The sequence below is a fragment of the Eutrigla gurnardus genome, assembly GCF_963514095.1.
Source record: "Eutrigla gurnardus genome assembly, chromosome: 8".
In the NCBI taxonomy this organism is placed as follows: Eukaryota; Metazoa; Chordata; class Actinopteri; order Perciformes; family Triglidae; genus Eutrigla; species Eutrigla gurnardus.
Window position 1 is genome coordinate 24776149 of NC_139922.1, and position 26595 is coordinate 24802743.

General features: G+C 43.9%; 1 protein-coding gene across 3 annotated transcripts; it reads right to left on the minus strand.

The window, feature by feature from the left end:
- Positions 1-730: 730 nt before the first annotated feature.
- Positions 731-26411, minus strand: gripap1 (GRIP1 associated protein 1). Of its 3 annotated transcripts, none has more exons than XM_084014917.1 (29): positions 26266-26411; positions 24792-24858; positions 23746-23807; positions 23511-23537; positions 23163-23270; positions 22560-22722; positions 22143-22282; positions 19207-19246; positions 17297-17463; positions 16288-16335; positions 16051-16082; positions 15454-15501; positions 15220-15319; positions 15039-15116; positions 14619-14711; positions 14145-14279; positions 13735-13830; positions 13539-13649; positions 13350-13451; positions 13079-13192; positions 12885-12962; positions 11118-11213; positions 10698-10754; positions 9701-9800; positions 7975-8105; positions 7075-7191; positions 6283-6376; positions 3091-3275; positions 731-2937 (listed from the first exon to the last, which is right to left on the minus strand). In XM_084014917.1, exons 1-29 carry the CDS (start codon positions 26311-26313, stop codon positions 2857-2859), a joined length of 2718 nt encoding a protein of 905 aa, XP_083871043.1. In that variant the 5' UTR covers positions 26314-26411; the 3' UTR covers positions 731-2856. The 3 variants fall into 3 exon arrangements, with proteins under 3 accessions (XP_083871043.1, XP_083871045.1, XP_083871044.1); XM_084014919.1 differs by having other exon boundaries at positions 17297-17367; positions 26266-26410; XM_084014918.1 differs by lacking the exon at positions 14619-14711.
- Between the last annotated feature and the right edge of the window lie 184 nt (positions 26412-26595).

A 26595-nucleotide genomic window follows, 5' to 3' on the forward strand; every position in this document is an offset into this window, starting at 1 on the left:
ACCCACTGTATATATATATATATATACACACACACACACACACACACACACATATATATATATTAAACAAGGGGAGAGACAGACAGGCAGGCAGGGGGATACAGGTGACAGACAGGTGGAGACAGACAGACAAGCAGACAGGTGGAGACAGACAGGCAGACAGTCTGTATTAGCAGCATGTTTCCTCTGAGCTTCTCTTTTAATTAAAAGCACGTTTGTAAGAACTCGTCAGCGACTTCCTTCAATTAACCCTCGACCGGCCAATCACGCGCTATCTCGTTAAGGCGGACCCCGCCACCTCTCTAATCAGCCCGTCTCTCTGCGGGACAGGAAGTTCCGCTCAGCTAATTAGTGTGGAGCGAGGCGGCCATGAGCCTTGAACCTCTAGGCCGAGTTCTAATCAACGCCAACAGAGAGGATTGTGGGTAAGTTTGATATTTGGACAAAAGGAAACCAAACTTCACTCAACTTTCGATGAAGTCCAGGATGTAGACCGAGCCCGGCAGAGTCCCGCTCGGTTCTGGTTCAGAATTCTGTACCTTTTAAACTGAACTTACTATTTATAATTCAGTCAATTCAACAACAGAAACCAAAACACAATAAATAATTATAATATATCATAATAAATAATATATATTAATAATATATAGTAATACTATATCAATAGCAATATATAATAATTATATATATATATTATTAAGTCGTCGTCAGACAAGAAAACCACAGACGCTTCGTCATTGACAGTTTTATCAGATTTTCTCAATGTTACAATAATTAGCGTCATGATCACCATCATCAGTCTCATAAATAGATTGTTGATTCTTCATACAGTTAGAAGTCGCATCACAGCGTGAATATAAACATTTACAGATTCAAACATTACAAACCAAACAAAGCAACAGGCCGAGTTACTGCCAGCACATAGACTGATCCCGATATCTCAGTGCAGCGGTTTTTTTTAGCTTTAAATGAGATCCGTCTTGTACATTGTGAGATTTCTAACGTTTACATACGCAATAATGCCGCGAGGAGAAGCTGCACCGAAAATGAGTCGCGGTTTCAAAGACTCACATCAGACCGAGTTTGTTTCTCTCAAACAGAAATAAATCAGAATGTACAGGCAGTCAAACAGAAAACGCACTGCCTGCCACATAGCAAGATGTCCAGGATGTAGTCAGAGCCCAGTCACCAGAGGTTCAGTCCAGGACGTTGTCAGGTCTCATGTAGCAAAAACAAAAAAATTCAAGGGAATAAACAAAAAGGCAGACAGGAAGTGTTTGTCCATCACTTCCTGTCAAGAAGTTTTTTTTTTTTTTAAAACAGAGAACAGATTTAAAGATACAGTCATAATAATATTCAAGCAGGAAGTAGACCCAGCCCAACAGATGGATCAGCACCAGCAGGAGCCAAAGCTTTCCTTCTGCACCATTTGTTGTCCCGAAAAATGAATAATAGTGCAAGATAAATTACAGTTCATGTGATTCAAGATATAGACGTGGCCATGGAGACGAAACGCAAACAAAGCAAAGGGACGTTTTAGTTTCCATTTTGCCGTTCATCGCATGATGCTGAGCGAAGGTCCTTACATTGACATAAACACATTTATTCCTTTATGAACATAAATTAATGCTAATGTATTTAATTAATGATCCAACCTTCCGATGTGAAGATTTACAAAAACAAAATAAATATTTTTTTTCCTGTAAATTTATGACTTCAGATTCTCAGAGAATATTAAAGGTTTTCTAGTAATAACACCTTCTCAGTCATTTTAATAATGTTGAATGTTTAATAATGTATGAAATTGTATTATTTATTATAAAATGTCCAAATAAATTCACATTGTCTTCGGACTAAAACCTCCAAATAATGACCCCTGAACACAACATACAGACGATGATGGTGTTTGAAATCAGCTAATAGTCTGAGCCCTCAGGTCTTAATGTCCTGTGATGTAAATATCTTTTATATTTGGTTTGTGGTCGGCTTGGTTGACATTTAGGAGCCACGATTCAATTCATCTTCACTGAGCGGTCTTAAAGAAGGAAACGCAGCGGGACTAAAAAGTCTACTGACTTTCAACCACATCTCATGGCCTTCATCTGAAGTACATCGCCATGACACGGAGAAAACTGCTGAAAGTCATGAGATGTGGCTGAAAGCTCGGGAAGGTAAATGAGTAAGGAGATCTTTTGTTAGTTTTCCAAGGTGAAGAATGAATCTTAAAAACTCAACTGCTCCAAAGATCCAGGTCATAGACAGACACCCTGGGTAGATAGTACTTAAGCATTACAGGAATTCCAGGAAATAGCCAGATCACAATAGCGTTACTGCACACAGAAAACAATAAAATTAATTGAGTTAAGATGCCAGGCATATGTCTTCCAGGACATAGCCAGGACCCAACAGGTCATTTTTAAAAGGTGAAATCACCTTCAGACACAGAAAGCAGTGAATGTAAAGATTTACAGTCAGTTACAATGCATGTTTTCCAGGTCGTAGCCAGGACTCAGGGGGAACTGAGTGGTTCAGTCTAATTACAGTACATTCAAAAGCAACAACAATGAGCTGGGACCAACCTTTCCATTTCATCTGGTCTTCTGCATCTTTAAAACTTACTGTTTCTGAAACAACACAGCTTCCAGCGATTAGTCATAACCCAGCAGGCAGACTGGAGGCTCCAGACATTAGTCGAAGCCGAAAGCGTGGGTCTGCGGTCACGAACGCAGGGAATGGGGGGGAAAGGTAGAAATGTTGGTTCCAGGTGTTAGTCTGAGCCCATCCCACACCTTCCAGCTGAGGTGAAACAGTAGTGAGAAGGAAGGTAATGGGTATGGACAGATCCAAGTGATAGTCTCATCCCGACCCGGCTGAACCGCCACCAGGACTGCTCTCTTTACTGAGACGGACTAATTCCTGGGACAAAACCTCCAGATCCTATAGAGAGAGACAGTAGTAGTAGTATTACATGTGTGTTTTATGTGTGTGTGGGTTTTATGCATTTGTGTGTGTGTGTGTGTGTGTGTGTGTGTGTGTGTGTGTGTGTGTGTGTGAGCGAGTGTGTTTTATGTGCGTCAGTGAGTGTGTTACCTTCTGCAGGTGCATGTTCTTGGTCAGCTGCTCCTCCAACATGTTCTGCAGTTTCTTGTTCATCTCTCTCAGGTTCTCGTCTCCAGGTTTGACCAGGTCTCTGAGGACCGAGCCCAGACCTCCTCTCTCCCCCTGGGAGCCTCCATGACCTCCGTGACCTCCGACCGCAGCACCCCCCGACACGTCTGAGGAGACGAGTTAGGACCAGAATCAACAGGAAAGCAGGCGAAAATAACAACACCAGGGGTAAAGACTAAGGGGCATCCTGGTGGAGGAAGTGACCATATTTGGAGTGCGGAGGAGCGACAGGTGGATCTGATCCCAGAGCGGCATCCTTACTGTGGATTCTGGTGTGAAGCTGTTAACAAAGTTAGCTTCACGATTCAAGGTTCAACTTTACAGCTAAGTGTAAAAATCATCTTAGTAGCTCAGTAGCATGGTAGAGACCTGTCAATCAGCAGGTAAGCCCCGCCCCCTAAAGCATCCCCTGCTTTCTGGTCTGGTGGACTCTAAATGGACCATAATGTACTAAATGAACATCATGCTGGATTGAAAAAGACATGAAACTAGAGATTGAGACCATGTGTGTGTGTGTGTGTGTGTGTGTGTGTGTGTGTGTGTGTGTTATATGTGTCAGCAGCTGCAGAGAACATGAAAGTCAGCTGCTGACAGAGCAGAGAGACGGTAAATATTTAACAGCTGAACACCTGTTACCTGTGTTTACCTGCATGTTGACTTACAGCCTCACACAGAGCAGCCAGCGCTGGGTTTAACCAGGACCCTGAAGTAGACACGTCTCTGGGTTTAACCAGGACCCTGAAGTAGACACGTCTCTGGGTTTAACCAGGACCCTGAAGAAGACACGTCTCTGGGTTTAACCAGGACCCTGAAGTAGACACGTCTCTGGGTTTAACCAGGACCCTGAAGTAGACACGTCTGTGTTTAACCAGGACCCTGAAGTAGACACGTCTCTGGGTTTAACCAGGACCCTGAAGTAGACACGTCTCTGGGTTTAACCAGGACCCTGAAGTAGACACGTCTCTGGGTTTAACCAGGACCCTGAAGTAGACACGTCTGTGTTTAACCAGGACCCTGAAGTAGACACGTCTCTGGGTTTAACCAGGACCCTGAAGTAGACACGTCTCTGGGTTTAACCAGGACCCTGAAGTAGACACGTCTCTGGGTTTAACCAGGACCCTGAAGTAGACACGTCTGTGTTTAACCAGGACCCTGAAGTAGACACGTCTCTGGGTTTAACCAGGACCCTGAAGTAGACACGTCTCTGGGTTTAACCAGGACCCTGAAGTAGACACGTCTCTGGGTTTAACCAGGACCCTGAAGTAGACACGTCTGTGTTTAACCAGGACCCTGAAGTAGACACGTCTCTGGGTTTAACCAGGACCCTGAAGTAGACACGTCTCTGGGTTTAACCAGGACCCTGAAGTAGACACGTCTCTGGGTTTAACCAGGACCCTGAAGTAGACACGTCTCTGGTTCTAACGAGCACCCTGAATACTTTTACTACATTTACGTTTGCATGTACTTGTACTGGAGTATTTTAGCAGCAGCTGCTGACGTGCCCTGAAGCAAGGCATTAAACCGCCAAACTGCTATCCACTGATCAAACACTGTTGCCTAGTAACGCTGCAGCAGGTTACTGTGACAATCGAGTTTTCACCACAAGTTTTAACTAAATGTACAACACTGGAGACACGCGCACACACACACACACACACACACACACACACACACACACACACACACACACACACACACACACACACACACACACACACACACACACACACACACACACACACACACACACACACACACACACACACACACACGTTTTACTGCCCATTAGATTCACCATTATCACAGTGCTAATGGGGGAGAGAGGGAGCAGAATTAAACCAGTCAGACATGAAATTGAAAACAGTAGGAGAACTGAGGAGGAGAGGAAGGAGACAGGAGGAGAGGAACTAGGGGTTGGAAGCCTCGAATTAGGCATTTTGGCTGTCGCCATGACAACAACAGTGTTTAGTTTTTTTATTTAGTGTCACAGAGTGTCAGAAAGCAGTGACGTCTGCGTGTCTGCGTCGGGTCTTGAACGCGACCGTTTCTGCTGCTCTGACGACTGTGAATGCAGCTTCATGAGCGACGCCCCTCGATGACGTCATAGGTCACTCCACTGACCAATGGTGCAACTTGATCAGTCACTTACTAACTTACTTACTCAGCCAGAGTCCGGCCAAAAACCCCACTGGTGTTCTTATTAATGTAGAGTTTTTAAACAGTATGTGGCTTTACCTCTAATGTGGACGTCTGCAGGGACGGGCCTTATAACGGAGCAGGAGCACATTTAATTGCAGAATAAATCAGCTGATAGTTTGAGAAGTTATTAAAAACACTTCACACACACAAACACACACAGCGTCGTCGTGCAGCTAAATATAGCAGCGCTGAACGTCAGAGGCTCAGAGAGACGTAGAGTTCAAAAGAATTAACAGAGAATGAGATTAAACGTTAAATGTAATAATTCAGGAGTTCCGAAGGACGAAGAAAAGTGTGAGTGCTTCATCGATACACACTGATTGTGTTTGATTGGTTCCCGTCTGGGTTCGCGTAAACCTCCGCAGGTAATTGAAGTGGTACATTAAAGTGGCTGTAATGAAGTGTCATTGTCAGATAAACGACACGCCGAGTCGGCAAGCTTCCTGCTGACTCACACTTTTTTTATTACCTCTAATTTTGTACAGAACGCTCGATAAATAAGGATTCAGTTCACAATGATTTTTTAAATAATGTCAATTGTCAGTCTGATCAGCCTGATATTCATTTAAAATGATAAATCATAAAAATGTAGAAATGTAGCAGGATGATTGAAACATAAATACCTAAAATATAATAATTAACAAATGATGAATAATAAATAATACTCGAGTGATGAGGGGCTCCAGTCAAATTTGGGGTTTTGTGAGAAACGAACAGTCCGAGTCTCTGCCTCCTACATGTCCCATGATGCAACTGCATTTCATCAGTCCCTTCCTGCCTGGTGAACAGCCATAACCCTTGAACCCTAATTTGACTGTAGTATTTTCTTTTTCATATATATATATATATATATATATATATATATATAAAATAAACTGTGATGTGTGTGTGTGTGTGTGTGTGTGTGTGTGTTACCGATGCGGCTGTCCATAACGTAGGTCTCTATGATGGAGCTCTTCCTGCAGATATCTTCAGCCATCGATGAACAGCTGACCTCCAGATGTTTCACCTGAAGGAGGAAACAAACATTTAAAAACTAAAAGTAAAGTACTTCATTAGAACGCTAACGGGAGGGACGTGAATACACACAAATGTTCCCGCCGTCAAACTTTGATGATCAAAGACGTGGAAGAGTTTGGAGGAATAAACCTGCCATGACAATAAATAAATACATCAAATATTCGTATTCTTATTAATAGATGTGCAGGTTAACGTGAACAGCACAGGAATAGAAAATAAATAAATACTTACCTCCGACACTCACACACTACTCATTCATTTATTTTTGGAAATTAATTATCTCACATTTTGGTCTCTAATGTGAAAAAAACAAAAGTGATTTCATAAATATGAAAGAAAAAAAAGCTAAATGTAACTTTATTTTCAAAAAGCTGAAACCACAGAGATCTGGTGCAAGACCTGGACCTCAGCAGAGACCTAGACCTCAGCAGAGACTTGGAGCTCAGCAGAGACCTGGAGCTCAGCAGAGACCCGGACCTCAGCAGAGACCCGGACCTCAGCAGAGACCCGGACCTCAGCATGGAAACAGCAGGACCATTGAATGCTGCAGGATATTAATAATGCATCCAAAAACCTAAGCATCCTTCGACAAACATGCTGAACTTGTTCTTGAGGACTCGAGGCACTGAGCGGAGCGATAAACGGAGGAAGTGACCCGTTAAAGGACGCCGTGCCCGTTCCCCTCACCTTCTCCTCCAGCATCCATTTCTCCTGCTGGACCTCGGCGAGGCGCTGGAACAACTCGCCAACCTCGTCGTCGGAGAGTTCAGCGGGACGCTGCGACTGAGGGCTTCCTCCTCCAGACTGTCGGGAGAGAAAACTTTATTTATACAACTTTAAGTTGTTCCGTTTTACTCAGTTAGCATGCTGGCTAGTTAGCGAGCTAGCAACTCCTTGCTACGGTTAGAGATAAAAAAAAGCAGCACATGAACGAATATTTAAAAATAAAGGAAAACAAATAAATGCAACAACTTTTATTAAAAAAAACAACGATTAGCATGAGTGATCCACAGGCTAACTATTACTCATCACTACGGCTCATTATGTTAGAGGCAAATGTTCTGGTTACTATGGAGACCAAGAGAGAAAGAAGAGAGACATGAGTGAAACTGGACTCATTGGATCCACAAGAGTCTCAGCTTTCCAGTCAGATCAACTTTATGGAACTCAAGACCGTTTCTGGAGTCCAGTACGCAGAAATATTCACATCCAGCAAGAAACGACACGTTTATAGAAAAAAAGCTGCAAGCTGTTTCTATGGTGACCCACAAGTCTCCCCTTTACAGAGGCACACAACTGCATCACTGTTGTCAATGACGACCGAAGGCCGGCAGTAAACTGGCGTTTCTGACAGAATCCGGGGCTACATTCAGTGACCCGTCGTCTCTATTTCCGGTGTTTCTATCAATAGAAACATGAAACGCTGACGGAGCTATGAATAACAGCAGAGCACCTTCAAAGCTACAGAACTTCATATAAATGTAAAATCACCGCGTCAGCACGTCACCGTGGCAACGGCTGTCACAATCGGAGGGGTCAGCGACAAAATGTATTCATGGCACCGCTGACGCCTCAGGCTCCGCCCACCTTGTTCTGATTGGTTGGCTGAGTCTCCTTCATCATGTCTCTGTAGGAGAAGGAGGAGACGGAGGACGAGTCTCCGGTCTGCTGGGTCCGACTGGGACTGTTGATCTCTGACAGAACCAGCTCCTCCAGACCTGCAGAGCGAGAGAGAGAGAGAGAGAGAGAGAGAGAGAGAGAGAGAGAGAGAGAGAGAGAGAGAGCGAGAGAGAGAGAGAGAGGACGATCAAGATATTCTGATAATCTGTCGATTGTCACTTTGATTAGACGCTTCATTCGTTAATTAGTCGATTAAAAATAAGAAAACGCTAAATGTATTATTTCCTGCATTTTTTTGTGCATGAAGAACAAGCAAAGATACTGTCCCTTTAAGAAGACTGACTCACTTTTAGCCAATAGGCTGTCCCTTTAAGATATTTATGTGCACTTTCAGTCAATGTAAGATGAGAACGGTCCATTTAATTAAAGCAACTGTCCCCTTAAGACAGCCGACTGTCCCTTAAAGCCAGTGGGCTGCCCTTTAAACCAATGCACTGTACCTTTAAGCCAATGGACTGTCCCTTTAATGCAGCAGACCGTCCCTTTAATGCAGGTGCATTGAGTGGGCAGAGAGATAAGGAGGCTACTTTAAAATGTCTGATTCTCAGGTTTGTGCAGAGGAGCCTTTTAAACATTCATCACCTCTTATAGATTATACATGATGCTGAGGACCGCCCTGCCCCACTGTGTGTGTGTGTGTGTGTGTGTGTTGTGTGTGTCTTTGTGTTAATAAAAGTCCAAGAAAGGAAGACAGAGACATGCAACAGAAACATTACATTTAGTGGATAAAAAAATTAAAACTATCCAGGTAAATTGGAGACAAACTAAATGAGGGACAGTGCAGGTGTATGTGTGTGTGTGTGTGTGTGTGTGTGTGAGAGAGAGTGTGTGTGTGAGTGTGTGTGTGTAGCAGACGCCAGTGTGTCCACGTCAGCTCTGGGAATCAGAGCGCTGCATTAAATATTGAACAGCAGGTTCCGGACTGAGCCAGACCCTCCTGGGTCAGCACGGGTATCGGACCATCGGTCACGTTACAATCACATCTCAGCCACTTAGGACACACACACACACACACACACACACACACACACCACACACACACACACACACACACACACACACACAATGAGCCATCTGTCTGAATATCTGGAACATGAAATTGTACTTTAATCTGATTATAACACCCCGACCACCAAAACCTGCCTTAAAAACACATATGTAACCGTGGTAACAGCCTCACCCATCAGGTATTTGAACGCGGTTGTGTGTGTGTGTGTACATACATGTGTGCGTGTGTGTTTATACATGTGTTTGTGTGCACGTGTACGTACATGTGTGTGTACATAAATGTGTGTGTGTGTGTGTGTGTGTGTGTGTGTGTCTTTGTGTGTGCGTGTGTGTGTGTGTGTATCTAAATACAGGGGGGAATCCGTCCGTTTAGGTGGATTTAAATACCAGGACTACAAACATGGAGGTATGAAATCTACATTTTTTTCAACTAATTTCATCCAAAAATACAGAAAATCATCAAAATCAGACATGAATGTGTAAATAGTTTGATCACATGACTCATTGATTGTGACTTGAAACGTTTTCAAGACTCTAACCGAGACACTGTGATGGCTGCGACATCCTGGTGACATCACGGTGACATCACACATGCAGAGTCTTGGACAGGTGTGTGCTGGTGTACCTGTTCTGGTCTTGCTGTTGGTCAGGATCTCCTGGAGTCTCTCCTGCAGTTTGTCTGCTCGCTTCCTCTCCAGCTGCAGCTGGCGCTTCAAGTCCTTCAGCTGACACACACACACACACACACACACACACACACACACACACACACACACACACACACACACACACACACACACACACACACACACACACACACACACACACACACACACACACACACACACACACACACACACAGAGAGAGAGAGAGAGAGAGAGAGAGAGAGAGAGAGAGAGAGAGAGAGAGAGAGAGAGAGAGAGAGAGAGAGAGAGAGAGATTTACGTCCTAATTATTATTTTCTGTGCACGGTTGCTCTTAAACTAATCTAAAAATATTTTCCGTCTCATCTTTATTCCATCACTTCTGTCTGTCTGTCTGTCTGTCTGTCTGTCTCTGTCCATCAGTCCTCTGCCTCTCTGTCTGTCTGCGGTAGGAGTATGAACCCTGTCTCACCACTGCGCTGCCATTCTTCTCGAGGATCCTGTGTCTGTCTGTCTGTCTGTCCTTCTGTTTGTCTGCCTGTCTGTCTGTCTGTCCTTCTGTTTGTCTGCCTGTCTGTTTGTCTGTCTGTCTGTCCTTCTGTTTGTCTGCCTGTCTGTCTGTCTGCCTGCCTGCCTGTGGTAGGAGTATGAACCCTGTCTCACCGCTGCGCTGCCCTTCTTCTCGAGGATCCTCTGTCTGTCCTTCTGTTTGTCTGTCCTTCTGTTTGTCTGCCTGTCTGTTTGTCTGCCTGTCTGTCTGCCTGCCTGTCTGTCTGCCTGCCTGTCTGTCTGCCTGTCTGTGGTAGGAGTATGAACCCTGTCTCACCGCTGCGCTGCCCTTCTTCTCGAGGATCCTCTGTCTGTCTGTCTGCCTGCCTGCCTGTCTGTCTGCCTGCCTGTCTGTCTGTCTGTCTGTCTGTCTCTCTGCCTGCCTGCCTGTCTGTCTGTCTGCGGTAGGAGTATGAACCCTGTCTCACCGCTGCGCTGCCCTTCTTCTCGAGGATCCTCTGCCCGTCCACCGTGTCCTTGATCTCCTGCAGACAGAAACGTTGATGAAGTCAGAGATGAAAGACTGAAACAGGGAGGTTTTAGATCCTCGTTGAACCATCGAGGACAGAAACCGTGAAGACGTGACTCGTTCATGGTAACACATCAATCCTGGACTGGATTCTGGATTTGATGGGGGGTCACACGAGACCTTTGAGAGGCCAGCGGGGTTCGTATCAGAGACCTGACGTGCAGTGAGACGCCTTTGAAGCTCAGAGATGAGAGAAAGAGCATTTAGCAAAGAGAGCACTGGTTGGAGTTTAGTCTCTGGATGAAACCTGTAATACCTTTGATGCTCATTCAATCAGCCATCTTTGTAGTCCTACTCCTGCAGCCTGTGGTTGATTTACCTGTTTGAGTTTCCCGATGGTGTCGTTGTGTTCCTCCTTCTGTTTCTCCACCTCCACCAGCTGCTGCTTCACAGCTTCCACCGCCGACTGCTTGTCCTGCAGAGACACACGAGGACCACGATCAAGACCCAGACCACCGTGGGCCCTCTAAGACCCCAGCGACGCCTAGTAGGACCTTGATTGTGTCTCCCGGTGAAAGGAAAAGGTTTAAAAGACGCCACGTCTCCACCGCTGCACTCTTAATCCAGCCGACGGAGGGATTCATTTAGATAACTACATTTAATTCCCTCTAATCTTCTGTGTCTAATTCATTTCACTAAAGTGAGAGAAGAAAACACACCATTCTACAGGAAAACACACACACACACACACACACACACACACACACACACACACACACACACACACACACACACACACACACACACACACACACACACACACACACACACACACACTCTTGTTTTCATATTCTATCACACTGAACAAACAGAAAAACATAATAAGCGTGTAGATGTCAGACTAATAACGATGACTGACAGACGGACGGACAGTGATGGTCTTGTTTGGTGAAATATAAAGATTCAAGGTGTTACATTGTAAGGAGGAGGAGGAGAAGAAGGAGAAGAGGAGGAAGAAAAGAAAAGAGAAGAGTAGAAAGGAGGAAAAGGGAGAAGAAGACAAAGGAGGAGGAGAAGATTTAAATCCTGGACTGTGCGGAGCAGCAGCATTAACATTTACAGGTGGGATCTGTTCTGAGATCAGCCGGTTTGTTAAACTGGAGCTGCACGCTGACACCGATCACAGTAAACTAAGAGATGTGGATGCTTGTTTACAGAAACTGGAAATCTAAATGTGGCTGCAGACGCATGAAGCCTCATTTAGTCCCACGAGGAACCAAATGAGAAGGAGTTGGAATAGATTTTCTCCTTAATAACCGATCAGAGTCAGACGTGGAGCGGCGGGCGGCGCCTGAATCTGGATTAGAGCCTCCCTGGTTAACGAGGTTCTCCTGCTGGTGTTCCAGCAGCAGATAACGGAACCAGTAATCAGGGTCCGGGGGTCTCTTGGGGTCTCCGGGAGGAACCGTTTCCTCAGAGGGACTCAAAAGTCAGACGCCTTTATCTGATCGGCTCAGAGCACACTCCTCACGCCCCCGCCCACCTCTCCCATGATGCACGGCGGGTCGCGCTCTGCTGGTCCGTTATCGGACGCTGATAATGAGGAAGGTGATGTGTTTCTGTGTGCAGAGTTAATTGTTTGGGGATCACGTTTTATATCATGTCACCTCATAATTATGTTTTTTTTTTTCAGCTTTCTTCGTGAGCTTGTAAACTTCGGTGTGACGACGTTTAAAGTTTCTTTCTGCCAAACGTTCCTTGTTTTAGCCTCATCTCCATGGAACATATCTGCATATTACCTTATTAAAACACATGCAATTATCACAGTCGGGCTGCGGATCTTTGAGGATCTTTCAGGGATCACATGATCTCTTAAGGTCTGGTTTGTGCAGGATGTTCTCCACCAACACGCCAACAGATTGTGTGAAGCCTCAGAGTCTCTACGACAGACTGTCAGCGTTCACAAGAGCCTCCTCCACCCTGATCTGCTGCTAACACGCTGTTAACCTGCCGCCGTTACCACGGAGACCACTACGCTTTAATTAGAAACACACACACTCAATACACACACTAATATTTAAATGAATAAAACTGTTTGCTGAAACATGTCTGGTGTGTGTGTGTGTGTGTGTGTGTGTGTGTGTACCTCCAGTTGAAGTGTGTGTTCTTTCTCCAGCTGTTGGATCTCCTCCTGGTGTTCCAGAGAGTTCTTCTCCATGTTCTCCTGCACAGAGAACAAATTATCAAGAAATAAATTATTTTTTCTTGTCAGAGCTTGGGAGCCTACATTACCCACGATGCACCCCACCCCCAACAGCTGTGTGATGCAGGTGGACTGACCTCTGCCTCCTTCAGGCGTCTCTCGAACCAGCCTTTCGTTCCCTCCATAGACTGAACCTGAGCCTGCAGGTCCTCCACGCGCTGCTGAAGACCCTCCAGCTCCTTGGTCCGGGCCTCCACACGCACACACACACACACACACACACACACACACACACACACACACACACACACACACACACACACACACACACACACACACACACACATTATAATACTATATAATATAATATGATAATAATATGTGGAGAGATAACGTGTCTCTGGTTACCTTCTCATCTCTGAGCTGCTGTCTGATCTCCTCCTCTGAACGATTCTTGTCTTCATGGAGGCCTCGCAGCTCCTTCTCATAACGGGCCCTCACACCCAGGACCTGGGGGGGGGGGGTCATTTCATTAGAAGAAGAAATGTAAGGAGACAGGAAGGAGAAACAGAGAGCAGACCTGTCTGCTGGTCTCACCTCCTTCTCATGCTGCAGTTTGAGGTCCGACAGCGCCTCCTTGTGGTCACTCTTCTCCTGGTTCAGCTGCATGGCCATGTCGTCCAACATGGTCTTCCTCTTCTCTGCCGTCTGCACACACACACACAGTGTTAGTTAGTTTGTGCGTGTATTTATGTGTGTGTGTGTGTGTGTGTGTGTGTGTGTGTGTGTGTACCTTCTTGGCCTCGTCCAGGTCTCTCAGCAGTTTCTCCTTCTCTTGTCCTTCCTCCGTTAACTGCTCCAACAACTTCCTGTTGGCGAAACTCGACTCCTGAATTCACAGAGAGGAACAGAACGTTAGGCCCAGTTCCATTTATTAGATCTAGGCCCTCCTCTAGTTTCCTCGCTCCGAATGTCGTGGGGCCTCTAATGTGGATATGAGACGTTTGTGTGGGAAGTTGCTGAACATCGACGAATGAAGCTGCATCTGTATCACTTGTGTGTGTCGGCATGACAACGTTCATGTCACGGTTATCCTGCATCAATCATGGTGATTCATGTTATTATCACGATAAAGATCAAAATATGTTCAAAACTAAAAACGAGGACCGTAGAGGACTGATGTGGACTGACGTGGACTCTTACCTGCAGCTGAGAGTCCAGGTCGTCTCTCTGGTTGAGCAGACTCTCCTGCTCGGCTCGCCTCTGCTGCAGCTCGGACGTCAGCGCCTCCTGCTGCTCACGCAGCAGATTCATCTCCTGCGTCTTCACCGTCTGGATCTGCATCAAGAAACCGCATTCACTTCACCAGAACAGATAAAGCTTTTTAAATTTTTTTTATATTGTGTTTCGGAAAATCACTTTTGCGGGAGGCAATTTATTTTATTTGCGTGCATTTGTGCTGCGTGAAAAACTAGCACCAGTAACAGACGAGAAGGCAGTCTTCTCAGTGAAGCAGATGAGATGGAAGTAAGAGACTCAGAGAACAGGCAAGGTTCTAGATATGATTCAGAGTTCTTCAGAGGTCAGGGTTACTGTTCCAGAGCTGCTAGGTTAGTTCTCAGAGAGGAAGAAGAGTTATGGTTCTACGTAATAAGTTAGGTTCCCCAGGTTTATTACCTGTTCTAGAGCTGCTAGGTTTGTCCTCAGAGCATCATTCTCCTGCAGGATGTTGTCCACCTGCTCCTGACTGATTGCGCTCTGATTGGCTACCTGCAGTACCAATGCACCACAGGAAGGGGGCAGCAGAGAGAAACAGGACAAGAAGAGAGCAGCAATAAAGAAAGCAAGAAACACAAAGAAAAGACAGTAGAAATGTAAACCAGAGGAGACACAACCAAAGGATCAAAAACAAGAATGCAAAGTAGAAAGACAAGAAGAAGAAGAAGGACGAGAGGGGAAGAAGAGAAGGAAAAAGTCAGAAACACAGCAGAGCAGCAGGCAGGAAAACACCAGACATTCCTACTAAAAATCACCCGCAGCTTCTGTGTGTGTGTGTGTGTGTGTGTGTGTGTGTGTGTGTGTGTGTGTGTGTGTTACCTGGTCTTTCAAGGCGTGCACAGCCAGTTCGTGTTCCCGGTCTTTGCTCTGCAGCTGCTCCCTCAGCTCAGCCGACACCTGAACACAAACTCAGGTCACTCACACAGTTTGGAGGTACTTGTACTTCAACCGACTCTCTCCACTGCGGTACTTCTACTCTCACTGCGGTACTTCCTCTCACCTGATTGGCTGCCACAACGTCCGACTGTAGTTTCTGGATGCGGATGTTTGTGGCCTTCAGCTCTTCTTCTTTCCTCTGGTTGATTTCATCGATCTTCGTCCTGCAGACACACAAACAATAGACGACAACATTTAATAATACAGTGGTAAGTAGTAGTGCTAGCAAGTACTAGTAGCTGCCAGGAGCAGTAGTAGTAGTGGTGGTACTAGTAGCAGTAGGAGTAGTAGTACTGACCTGCTGTCGTTGTACAGAGCCTCCTTCTCTCCCTGCAGACGCTGAAAACTAGAAAAACACAAACTTAATAATTCAGATTTTCTTTATCGACTTTCTGATCTTAAAACACATAAAACATAAAAATCCCAACTTCCTGTTACCATGACAACCCTCCAGGAGGAAAGGGTGAACCTTCTTGGCATCTTAGAGGTGGGAAGTAACCAAGTACAAATATTTCCTTACTGTACTTTAGTGGTATTTTCAGGTATCTGTACTTTACTGGAGTATTTATTTCTCTGACAACTTTGTACTTTTTCGTCCCGACATGTTAAAACTTATATCTGCACTTTCTACTCCTCACATTTTATAAACAGGCTGGTTACCTTCGTTTTAATGCATTTGAGGGGAATTTATAGAGTATTATGATATTAATACAACGGGGATTCAGTTATACTTGAAATGTACTTCATAGTGATACTTTTACTTTGTACTTTGTGTACATTCCAGAGCCTGTATTTGTACACGTGTAGGTTGAATCAGTACTTTTACTTTGAACAAAAGTATGTGTACTTGTACTAGAGTAGAGGGCGTCTCTACTTGGACTGCTCTCCGTCTCACCTCTCCTGTTTCTTCTTTAGCTTGTCAGACAGCTGGAAGAGAGACAGACAGGAAGTTAGAATCATCTCATCTCATCATCCTCAACACAGACATTATTGACTCACTGGGGTTTTAAGTGTTGTGTTGTTCATCGTGCTTAAAAGTAAGAACAAAGTCGTTTTTTCCCCCGAAATTGAATCATGTCAGTAGCTCGATCAATCGACCAATCAAATGTCCCCGTTGTCAGGTAACGTTTACCTTTGTGATCTCTTCCTGTAGTTTGGTGATTTCAGCCTGTTTGGACGCCTGAAGACAGTCGGGAGACAAACGTTGTTCACACTCATGATGATGTTTAAAAAAAACGTCTTGTGTCGGTCGATGTAGTCGCTTAAGTTTTTAAATTAACTTGTCATCGTGCTAGTGTAACGTTATGGAGTTTGGGGAATATTTTCTTTATATATATGGATCCTTTATTTATTTACAATGGAAACTTGAGCAAAATCTGATCAAATCTATTTGTTACATTCCTATTTGATTCTCAGTGCATCGCTGCCATGTCCGTTTATATATTCGTATTGTAGTAGAAGAGGATTGTACAATGTAAATAATGAATAAAACAAATGTATAAAAAAAGCTGATTAGAACTATATAAACATCAGAAAAAAATAATTTAAGTTTCAAAGAAAGTGCAGGAGAAAAACTGAATTAATTATCAAAAACAAACATTTAAAAAAAGAACAACAAAAAAAGAATCACTGTACAACAAAACACAAACTGAGTTTCCATGGAAACTTGATTAAAGAGCTTCTGGTACATTCTGACATTTCACTGCTGCTCTCCAGCTGCCCTTTAAGTTCCTGTCATGAATTAATTTGTTTCCTCTAGAACACACACAAATTTGATTAATATAAGTAAAACTAAAAAAGTAAATTGAAGTAAAAAAGACAAATAAAAATTGTATAAGAAGTAATACAAAGTGAACAGGGAAAGACGCTCAAACTAGTTTCAACGCTGTTTCGTGACTATGAATGAGGGTTTACAGAGTTGAAGCTTCTGTAAACTGGTGTAAACTTGTTTAAACATGTTACCTTGTGTAAACTTATTTAAACTGGTGTAAATGTATGTAAACTGGTGAAAAGGTGTGTAAACTTATGTAAACGGTTGTAAACTTATGTAATCTTATTTAAACTGTGCGTTGTGGGGCCATGTGTGTGCGTTTGTGCATGTGTGTGTGTGTGTGTGTGTGTGTGTGTGTGTGTGTCAGCACCTCCAGGTTGTGGATCTGCTCCCTCAGCAGCCTCTTCTCCTCCTGCTCGGTGTTCAGTGCCATCTCCAGCTCTGGTCCAAAGCAGTGAGTTATTGGACAGAGAGCAGCCGACCAGCCTAGCGCTGCCTGCTTAGCTACAATCTTCTCTACGCTCTTCTCTGACAGGCCTAAAGGGGGCGCCGCACACAGCAGGGGGCAGTCCGTTAGGCCAGACACACACTACACCATCGTCTCCCTGGAGGACTCGGATGTCAGTCCAAGTCCTTCTTGGCTTCTTGTTCTGGCCGAGCAGCAATGTCAAACGTCTAATGTGGCGCGTTCACTGGCGGCGCGTATATCCGAACGCCATAATACAACCGCAGCAAGACTTCCAGAAAACATCCACATATTCACGTCATTTGTAAGACACCATGACGTAAACACTTGTTACTTCAACGTCTGAGTCGTATTCGTCAACCCACAATCATGGACGCGTTGTGTCACAGTCAGAATTTAACACAACAGTAAATTAACACAACAATTGTTTCACAAAGAAATAGGGATGCAACAATACAGTTAGCTTTTGTACAAAGTATGTGTGTGTGTGTGTGTGTGTGTGTGTGTGTGTGTGTGTGTGTAGGTGTTTTCAAAAAACAAAAGCACTCATTCATGAACTGTATTTTACATTTAAACGGCTCAAAAAGGAGATTATGGTGGTGCTTCAGATTCAGTTCAGATTTCTACAACCATGATTTAATGACCCCGACAGACGCCAGTTACACCTCCCTGACCTCCAACACCCGTCAGCTGTTACAGCGGGAGTCCTGTTTGGGGAACTGAATCTCTTTAGAGAGTTTTGGCTTTGCAGCTTTGCCAGAAAACAGTTGATTTAGGAGCCTAAGTAACATCAGGGTAAAACTCCTGATTGGTAACATTGATCTGCACCATCGAGCCGATCGGGAGAACCTGGTTCTGCCGGTAGTGTGTGTCTGCCCTGAGCCGGCTAGCTGCTCTACGCTTTTAACGGAGCTGCAACGTTAAATCTCAAATCAAACGTCCAGAAGGAAGAAAAACCTGCCATGAACACACGGGGAGGTGGAGCTGTGTTACTGGGGGTAAACGATCGGCGTGGAGAACCTGAGAAAAAAGGACGACGCTGACGGTGTTGGTATCCATCCGAAGGAACATATTCAGAATAAACAACAGCTGGATTCACCGTCTCTATTTACTGATTCATTGATATGGATTAATCAAATGATGCTGAAGATAAAGTGAAAGCTGATGACTACGACGGCGTATGAGGACCACTGTAGGAAAAAAAACGAGAGAGGGGGACAATATGCAGAGAAAAAAAGTCTCAAATTTGGATTGTTTATTACGATGCTAACAACCGGCATCTATGCTAGCTAACTTCCCGTTGATGGTTATTGTTGGTTTTATTGATACGAGGCCAAATTGTCATCTTATGGGTGTTTATTGATCGGAGGTGGTTGGGCTAAGATGCTAGCGGTAACTTTCACTTGTTGTCATGACAACGCCAAACATCTGAATATTGCCCCCCTCTCTCGGCTCTGGTTTGTTTTTTGTTTTTTTTTCTCTACAGTGGCCCTGATACGCCGTCGGAGCCGACAGCTCCGTCTCACGTGGAAAAGCCTGAATGTCTGTGTAATCAGAGAAAGAGGAGACGTCGAATGAGCTGCAGAGGAATTAAAACCGGTTTTTGCAGTGAAGCTCATTTGCACAGAAAAGGATCAAAATTTGCTCCAAATTCCTGCACAGAACCTGCATTTAAACGGAGACGCATTTGTGTGCAAATTCAGGGACTGCAAAAAAAAAAAAAAAAACCCGTCAGTGTGTTCCTTTAGACTCAGTTTACTGTACGGATAAATAAAAGGGAAACAGCCTGATAAAGTAACGAGGCGTAAACTCACCATGTAGCTGCTTCTCCGTTTGTTCCAGCTGAGCCTCCGTCTGCCGGCCCAGAGAAAACACAGAAACCATCACATTTTGGACCAGAACCAAGACCAGAACTAGGACTAGAACTGAGAGGTTATTAAAATAACCTGTAGACTTCAGTTTAAAATCTCCATCTGCTGATTCAGACAGACGTTACCAGTTATCCTTCTCACTGAGAATATTATTAATTGAACTATTTTAACAGTAGTAATGTGTCGGATACAAGATTACGTTACGTTGTTTTAGACAGACAGATAATCTCAAATAACCACAATTGTTTCCAAACGATCTCAATGACTTTGTACCTTTAATCTTACGTTCTGGTTTATAAGGGTCTAATAGAAAACATAGAAAACATTCACAGAAACGTTCATGAACGCAGGTGAAATTTATTTATATACGACGCAGGAGTCATAACGACATACAGAGGTAAAAAGTGCAAAGTTAAAGGAAAACACCACCGCATTTCCATACTGAACTATGTTCTGCTCTGATCTTAGACGAGGTGATACATACCTCCCTCTCCTCTGTGCGTGCACTCAATGGCTCTTGCACGCACTCCGCGCAGCGCTAATTTGTTAGCATGTAGCGTGTCCTTAGGATCCAAAGGGGGGTGAAGTTAGAAGCGACCAAGCACTTCCACGTTGTCCCTATTTAAATACGGTTACGTGAGTAGTTACACGAACCAAGTTTGGTTACACAAAATGAAACATGCCAATTTTTCTAAGCGGATAACAAGGATAACTATATAGTATGGCGGAATAACAACTGGAAGCGCTTCGACGTCGGCGCAGTAATATCATCACTCCGCTCCCCCTCTTACTTCCGTCAATAGAACCTACGTGACCGGCACGCCGTCGCCTGCACTACCTGTAGTAGTTTGTGCACAGCTGAGGAAGCATCAGGTTGTAGTAAGATAGTTTGTGAACAATCAAACATCATGGTTATAACGTGCATCGTACAGGGTTGTGAAAACAAGCAGAAGGTATATAGTCCCGTCATGTTTTGAGTGAAGATATTACTGCGCCGACGTCGAAGTGCTTCCACTTGTTATTCCGCCATACTATATAGTTATCCTTGTTATCCGCTTAGAAAAATTGGCATGTTTCATTTTGTGTAACCAAACTTGGGTCGTGTAACTACTCACGTAACCGTATTTAAATAGGGACAACGTGGAAGTGCTTGGTCCAGGGCTCCAGACTAACTTTTTGCATTGGTTGCACTGGTGCGCCTAACTTTTTTTTTTAGGTGCACCAGCACAAAATTTAGGTGCACCCACATTTTTCATCGCGTCGCCTTTAACACCAAAAAGTCACCTTTTTATCGCTCTCCTTTTACATAACGACACCCCCTTATGGCCTAGGTTAACTGCAGCACCATCAGCACCCAGAGGAACCGTTTTCTCCAGCCAATCTGCACACTGATGCCCAAGCGCAGTAAATGCTTGCTTTGTGGCAGAAAAAAATCCTCAAAAATAAACAGATCATACAGGTCACTAGTCTATAGATTGCAAATGGAAAACTGTTTATGTGATCTTAGCCTAGCCTAATTATATTTTTACTTAGGCTATTCATTTTTAATAATAATATTAGGAATAGGCTACTATACAATTTCCTATTCATGATCTCTCATGCTGTAATGTGGGCCTTCAAACACTGTGCGTGTCCATGCTCCACCGGACATGTCCAATTAACATGTTGACCGGCCTCCCTTTATGCAAAATGCGGCAGTAGACAATAACGCACTCCTTCGTAGAGACGTCTGTGTCGCCGTCAGTCATGAATGACGTGTACGTGGCGTTTCCAACCTCCGCAGCTGTCTTGTTCTTTAGTGTGTCGGCATTTTTTTCATCAGAATAATTTCGGACTTAAATTTAGTGAACGGCAACTCCTCCTTTGCAATATTGTATGCGACGTTGAATTTTATAATCATTTCAGATTCCTCAGCGGACGTGATTGATACAGCCTGACGCTGAAATGCAGCTGGATGAGGGGCCACTTTATTAACACACTTATCACGGCATGTAGTATGCTTTTTGGACATATTGCGCTTTTTCAATGTCTCGATGCGAAATGTTGTTGACTCTTCCACAAACGCACTATTTATTACCGGCCAAATGCTGACCGCACTCCCGACAATAAATGCAGTGCATTGAGTCCCTTTCTTCATCGTACATCAGCCAGGGAAATTGCTTCAACCAGTCCTGTCTGAAGGCATATTTTTGGGCTTTTTAATTAGTCTCGGGGCGAGGCTTTCTGACTCTCTTCACTTTCAAAGAAAATCGAAGCGCTCAGCGTCGAAGCGCTCAGAGTACCTGCTCTGCTCGCTCGCATTTTCGAACTGACACAATTTACAGCAGTGAAAAGGACCACAGCCAATCAGAGTCAAGGACCCGCCCGAGCTCCGTCTCTTATTGGTTTAGACCACGATACCGTCAGGAGAACATAAAGAGATGCTGCGCTTATGATTTTTTTTTTCACCCGAGCAGCGTTAGGGGCACCAGTGCGACCTACAATTTTTTTCAGTCGCACTCGTAAAAATTTTGGTCGCATATGCGACCAAAATGGTCGCACTCTGGAGCCCTGGCTTGGTCGCTTCTAACTTAACCCCCCTTTGGATCCTAAGGAATATACTGGGACAAGCTACATGCTAGCAAATTAGCGCTGCGCGGAGTGCGCGCAAGAGCCATTGAGTGCACGCACAGAGGAGAGGGAGGTATGTATCACCTCGTCTAAGATCAGAGCAGAACATAGTTCAGTATGGAAATGCGGTGGTGTTTTCCTTTAAAAACACAATACGCTGAAAAGAGACAAAATTACTTTGATAAAGTAAGAGTTAAACATAGAGGTACAGTTTTCATTTTATCGGAGACGTTGAATAAACCTGATGCACTCCTTTGACAAACGCTCACCTGTTGCAGTCTGTCATTGGTTCCCTCTGCTGCCGGCTCCTCCCCTTTTCCGGTGACATCAGAGACTCCGTTGGCGCGGGCCGACCCATCCGTCTCCACGGTAACGCTGTGGTTGCTCCTGTCGTTGCTCTCCTGGAGCGCTGCAGCAGAAATCTCTAGTTATTTTTTTAATGTGGAAAAGTTACATTTTATATCTTTGCAAATTATTATTATTATTATTATTATTATTATTATTATTATTATTATTATTATTAATAATAAATATAAATATTCATATAGCTTTTTTAATGTAACATTTTAGTTAACCAGCATTTTGTTTATCGTTACGTTATTAAGAAGCTGGAAACAGAAACGATGAGTTCAATAATCAAAATGATTCTGGATTAAATGTTCATCTCGTCGTTGAGGTGTATTGACCTTTGAGTTTCTTCTGCAGGGCGGAGTTCTCTGCCTGCAGGCGGAGCAGTTCTCCGTCTACAGGACTGGAGGTCTGGCTGGCTGGGGGGCCGGATGCTGAGGCCGATCCTCCGGTCTTCAGGTCCTGGTTCTCATGTTCCAGCTGCTCGATCTGCGTACACAGCTGGAAACAAAGGGGTTGGTTTTCAGATATGATAGTAGCTCACATCAGTCCAGAGACCAGACCAGACTATTTGGAGAAACCAGAGCCTGTCTGTGGTCCCCCAGAGGTCTAGATAGTAGCTCACATTAGTCCAGAGACCAGACCAGACTATGTGGAGAAACCAGAGACTGTCTGTGGTCCAAACAACAAGGTCTCTGCTTATTTGGAGTGTTGATGAAGGAGCTACAATGTTAGCATAGCCTAGCACCCATCAACCAGACTAAATTCAGAAAACCAGCATTTTAAAAGTAGTTATCTTTTGTTCTTGCAGACAGACCTAACAAAGCATGACTTCCATCGTCCTGAATGCTTCCTGTGAGCTGCTGATGGAGCAGTGAGGTTGCCAAGGCGACGCAGCGTGAGATACTCCAAAGTAATAGATTACTACAAGTATGCGTTACCTTGGAGAGTTCGGTCATCAGCGTGCTGTTCTGCAGCCGAAAGTCTTCCTCCTGACTGTGAAGTTTCCCCTGAAGCATCTCATTCTCACTCAGCAACGCTTCCACCTCCTGAACACACAAACAGCTGATTACGAAATAATAATGATAAATACTTATAATAAATAACGAATCCTCACAGTTCAATCATCTCACACAACATACTCTGTTAATGCTGCAGCAGACAAAAATAAAATCATATGATAAAGCTGAGAGAATTTATAAAGACAGAAGGATTTCACTGTAAAAATAAAATGTAAAAAATCTAGATACAACAATTATAAAATATAAATTATAAGAAGGAAAACTCACCTGAGCTTTCTTGCTCTTATTCAAAGCCTGAGAAGAAAAAACAATATTTAAATAATGAAAATAAACAGCAGAAGTGATGAATAGGAGTTAAATCTGTTGAGTGATGAAATCAGAGAAACGGTGATTGCAAAAGTTGCATTTGTTTATTAAAAGAATATAAAACATTGTCCGTTTTTTTTTAAGTAAATAGTAATAATATATGTAAATATTTTCTTATAATAAAAGTATTGTTTACCTTCTGCGCTTTGACAAAATCTCTTTCCAAAACCAGGTTCTTCTGACGGACGGCATTCAGCTCTGAAACACCACAATATCATCATTGATCAATTATTCGTATTTACCATTCAATAATCATGATGTCACCGTATTTAAACTCTTCTCAGTGTAACTTGACTAAATCCGCTGTTTGACTCGTAAATTATGTAAAACACAAGTCAATTATTCACGTGGTGAAGAAAACAAGCCAACGCCTCGTCAAATCAAACAGTTCAACAAAACTATTCTGTTGGACTGTAGATGGACCTGTCAATCAGCAAGGAAGCCCCGCCCCCTAAAGCATCCCCTGCTTTCTGGTCTGGTGGACTCTTAATGGACCATAATGTACTAAATGAGCATCATGCTGGATTGAAGAAGACTGAAACTTGAGATTGAGACCATAAACTCATGTTTACAATGTTAATTCTGACGGCGTATCAGGGCCACTGTAAAAAAATAAATAAATTTAAAAAAAACAGAGCCGAGACAGGGGGGTAATAATCAGAGAAAAAAAGAGTTTATAAAGTTGCAAATTTGGGAGTTTATTACGATGTTAACAACCGGCATCTATGCTAGCTAACTTCCCATGAATGTACATTTATGTTTCTAATGAATCCATCCAAACGTGTGACAACGCCTCGTTAAGGTCCTTAGGGTGATGATGTTGATGCTTATTGTTTGTTTTATTTATACGAGGACAAATTGTCATCTTATGGGTGTTTATTTGTTGGGGCGGTTAGGCTAAGATGCTAGCAGTAGCTTTCACTTGTCATAGCCGATATATTTACAAGTTGCTTGGTTCCGCTAACACCAGTTGTTACTATGGCAACAATCGCAAATTTGCCACCTCTCTCGGCTCTTCCCCCCCCCCCCACTACAGTGGCCCTCATACGCCGCCGTAGATAAGACATCAAGAGAGGAGTAGGCTCATTTTCTCATAGACTTGTATACAACCAGAGCGGGGCTTAGCCTGTATCTGGGAAACAGAACACATCATCATCGTCAGAAAACAGAGAGGCCTTTTACCCGCTGAGTTCTTCCTGAGGTCATCAGAAAGCTGGTAGTTCTGAGTCCGAAGCTCCAACAGCTGAGCCTGTACACACAAGACACACACACACACACACACACACACACACACACACACACACACACACACACACACACACACACACACACAATGCATAAATCTAGTTACAGGGTTCCTCCACCTTCTTCAGAGTCAAACTCAAGCACTTTTCAAGCATTTCAAGGTGCATTTCCATGCTTTTCCAGCACCTTCCAGCTGTGGTAAACTCCATAATTGTATCAATCCAATGGTCAGTATTCAGTCTGAGTCTACTTATTATGTCACTTGTTCATCACATTAAATGAGATGTTATTGTCCTCTAAACAACCAACATGATGTTTGGAGACAGCTTTTTACAGAAGGACCACAAATGAAAGGAAAACTAATTCCACTAACAGATCCACAGAAATATAATCACCAACTATTTTCATCATCTGTTCATCATCAAAAGTCATTTTTCATGCAGAAATGTCAGAAAATGCTGTTTTCAGTTCCTCAAATATGGAGATCTTCTTTTCTCTGTTATATCATGTATATATATGTCATCACATAGAACAGACATTTCAAGCACATTCAAGCACTTTATTCTAAATCCAAGCACTTTTCAAACCTTGAAAACACACACTAAAATGCAAGGGTTTTCAAGGATTTCCAGCATCCGTACCAAACATGTACATTGAATCCAGAATCATCAGATGTAAAACATTTTACTGCACAATCAATGTTAATTACGGTTGTTAATAACTACATTTATGTACTTTTACTTCAGGCAGGTTTTGAATGTCCTTCCTCAGTGAGGTATTAGTACTTTTACTGCTGTACAACACCTGAATACTTCCTCCTCCTCTGCAGCAGACAGACAGTGTGATATAAGTACTTTTTCTGCAGTACAACACCTGAATCCTTCTTCAGTATGGTATTAGTACTTTAACTGCAGTACAACACCTGAATACTTTACCCAATTAAAAGACAAACATCGACGTGTGCACACACAACAACAGCATCTAAGTGTGTGTGTGTGTGTGTGTGTGTGTGTGTGTGTGTGTGTGTGTGTGTGTGTGTGTGTCTGTTAGCTCGTGACTCCATCCCGTGGATGCTAGTTGTTAGCTCACAGATGAAAATAAGGGAGTTAGCTGAATTAAGCTAACTGTGCTAGCCGTGACCTGTCAATCACAATAACACGTCTAATGAGTTAATGATCCACCGGATCGATACGTCAGCTCGGACGGACGTCACATTACTTAAACTAATAAAACGTCAGCACCAACACAGTTCTCTGCGGAGCTAACGCCGGACACCGTTAACTGCTAAACGCGGCTAACGGGTTAGCATGAGCGAGCTAACGCCCCCCCCTGACAGTGATGCTCCACACCTGGTGGAGCCTCTCGACAGGTGCTGTGTTCACGCCACACCTGTCCTGCCGTCGTATCTCACCTGCATCCGGTGGAACTCCTCCTCGGACAGAGCCTGCGACATGGCCATGTTTACCTGAGCGGCTAGCTAGCAGGCTAACGCTAGCGGAGGAGGAGACGGAGACGGGGGAGGAGGAGACGTCACAGAGGAGGCGACGTCACAGAGGTCTCACTCCGACTCTGTTTGCCGGAACCAGGACTGCAGAGGTGGAGGAAGTATTCAGGTGTACTGCAGTAAAAGTACTAATACCACACTGAGGAAGCATTCAGGTGTTGTAGTGCAGCAAAAGTACTAATACCACACTGGGGAAGTATTCAGGTGTTGTAGTGCAGTAAAAGTACTAATACCAAT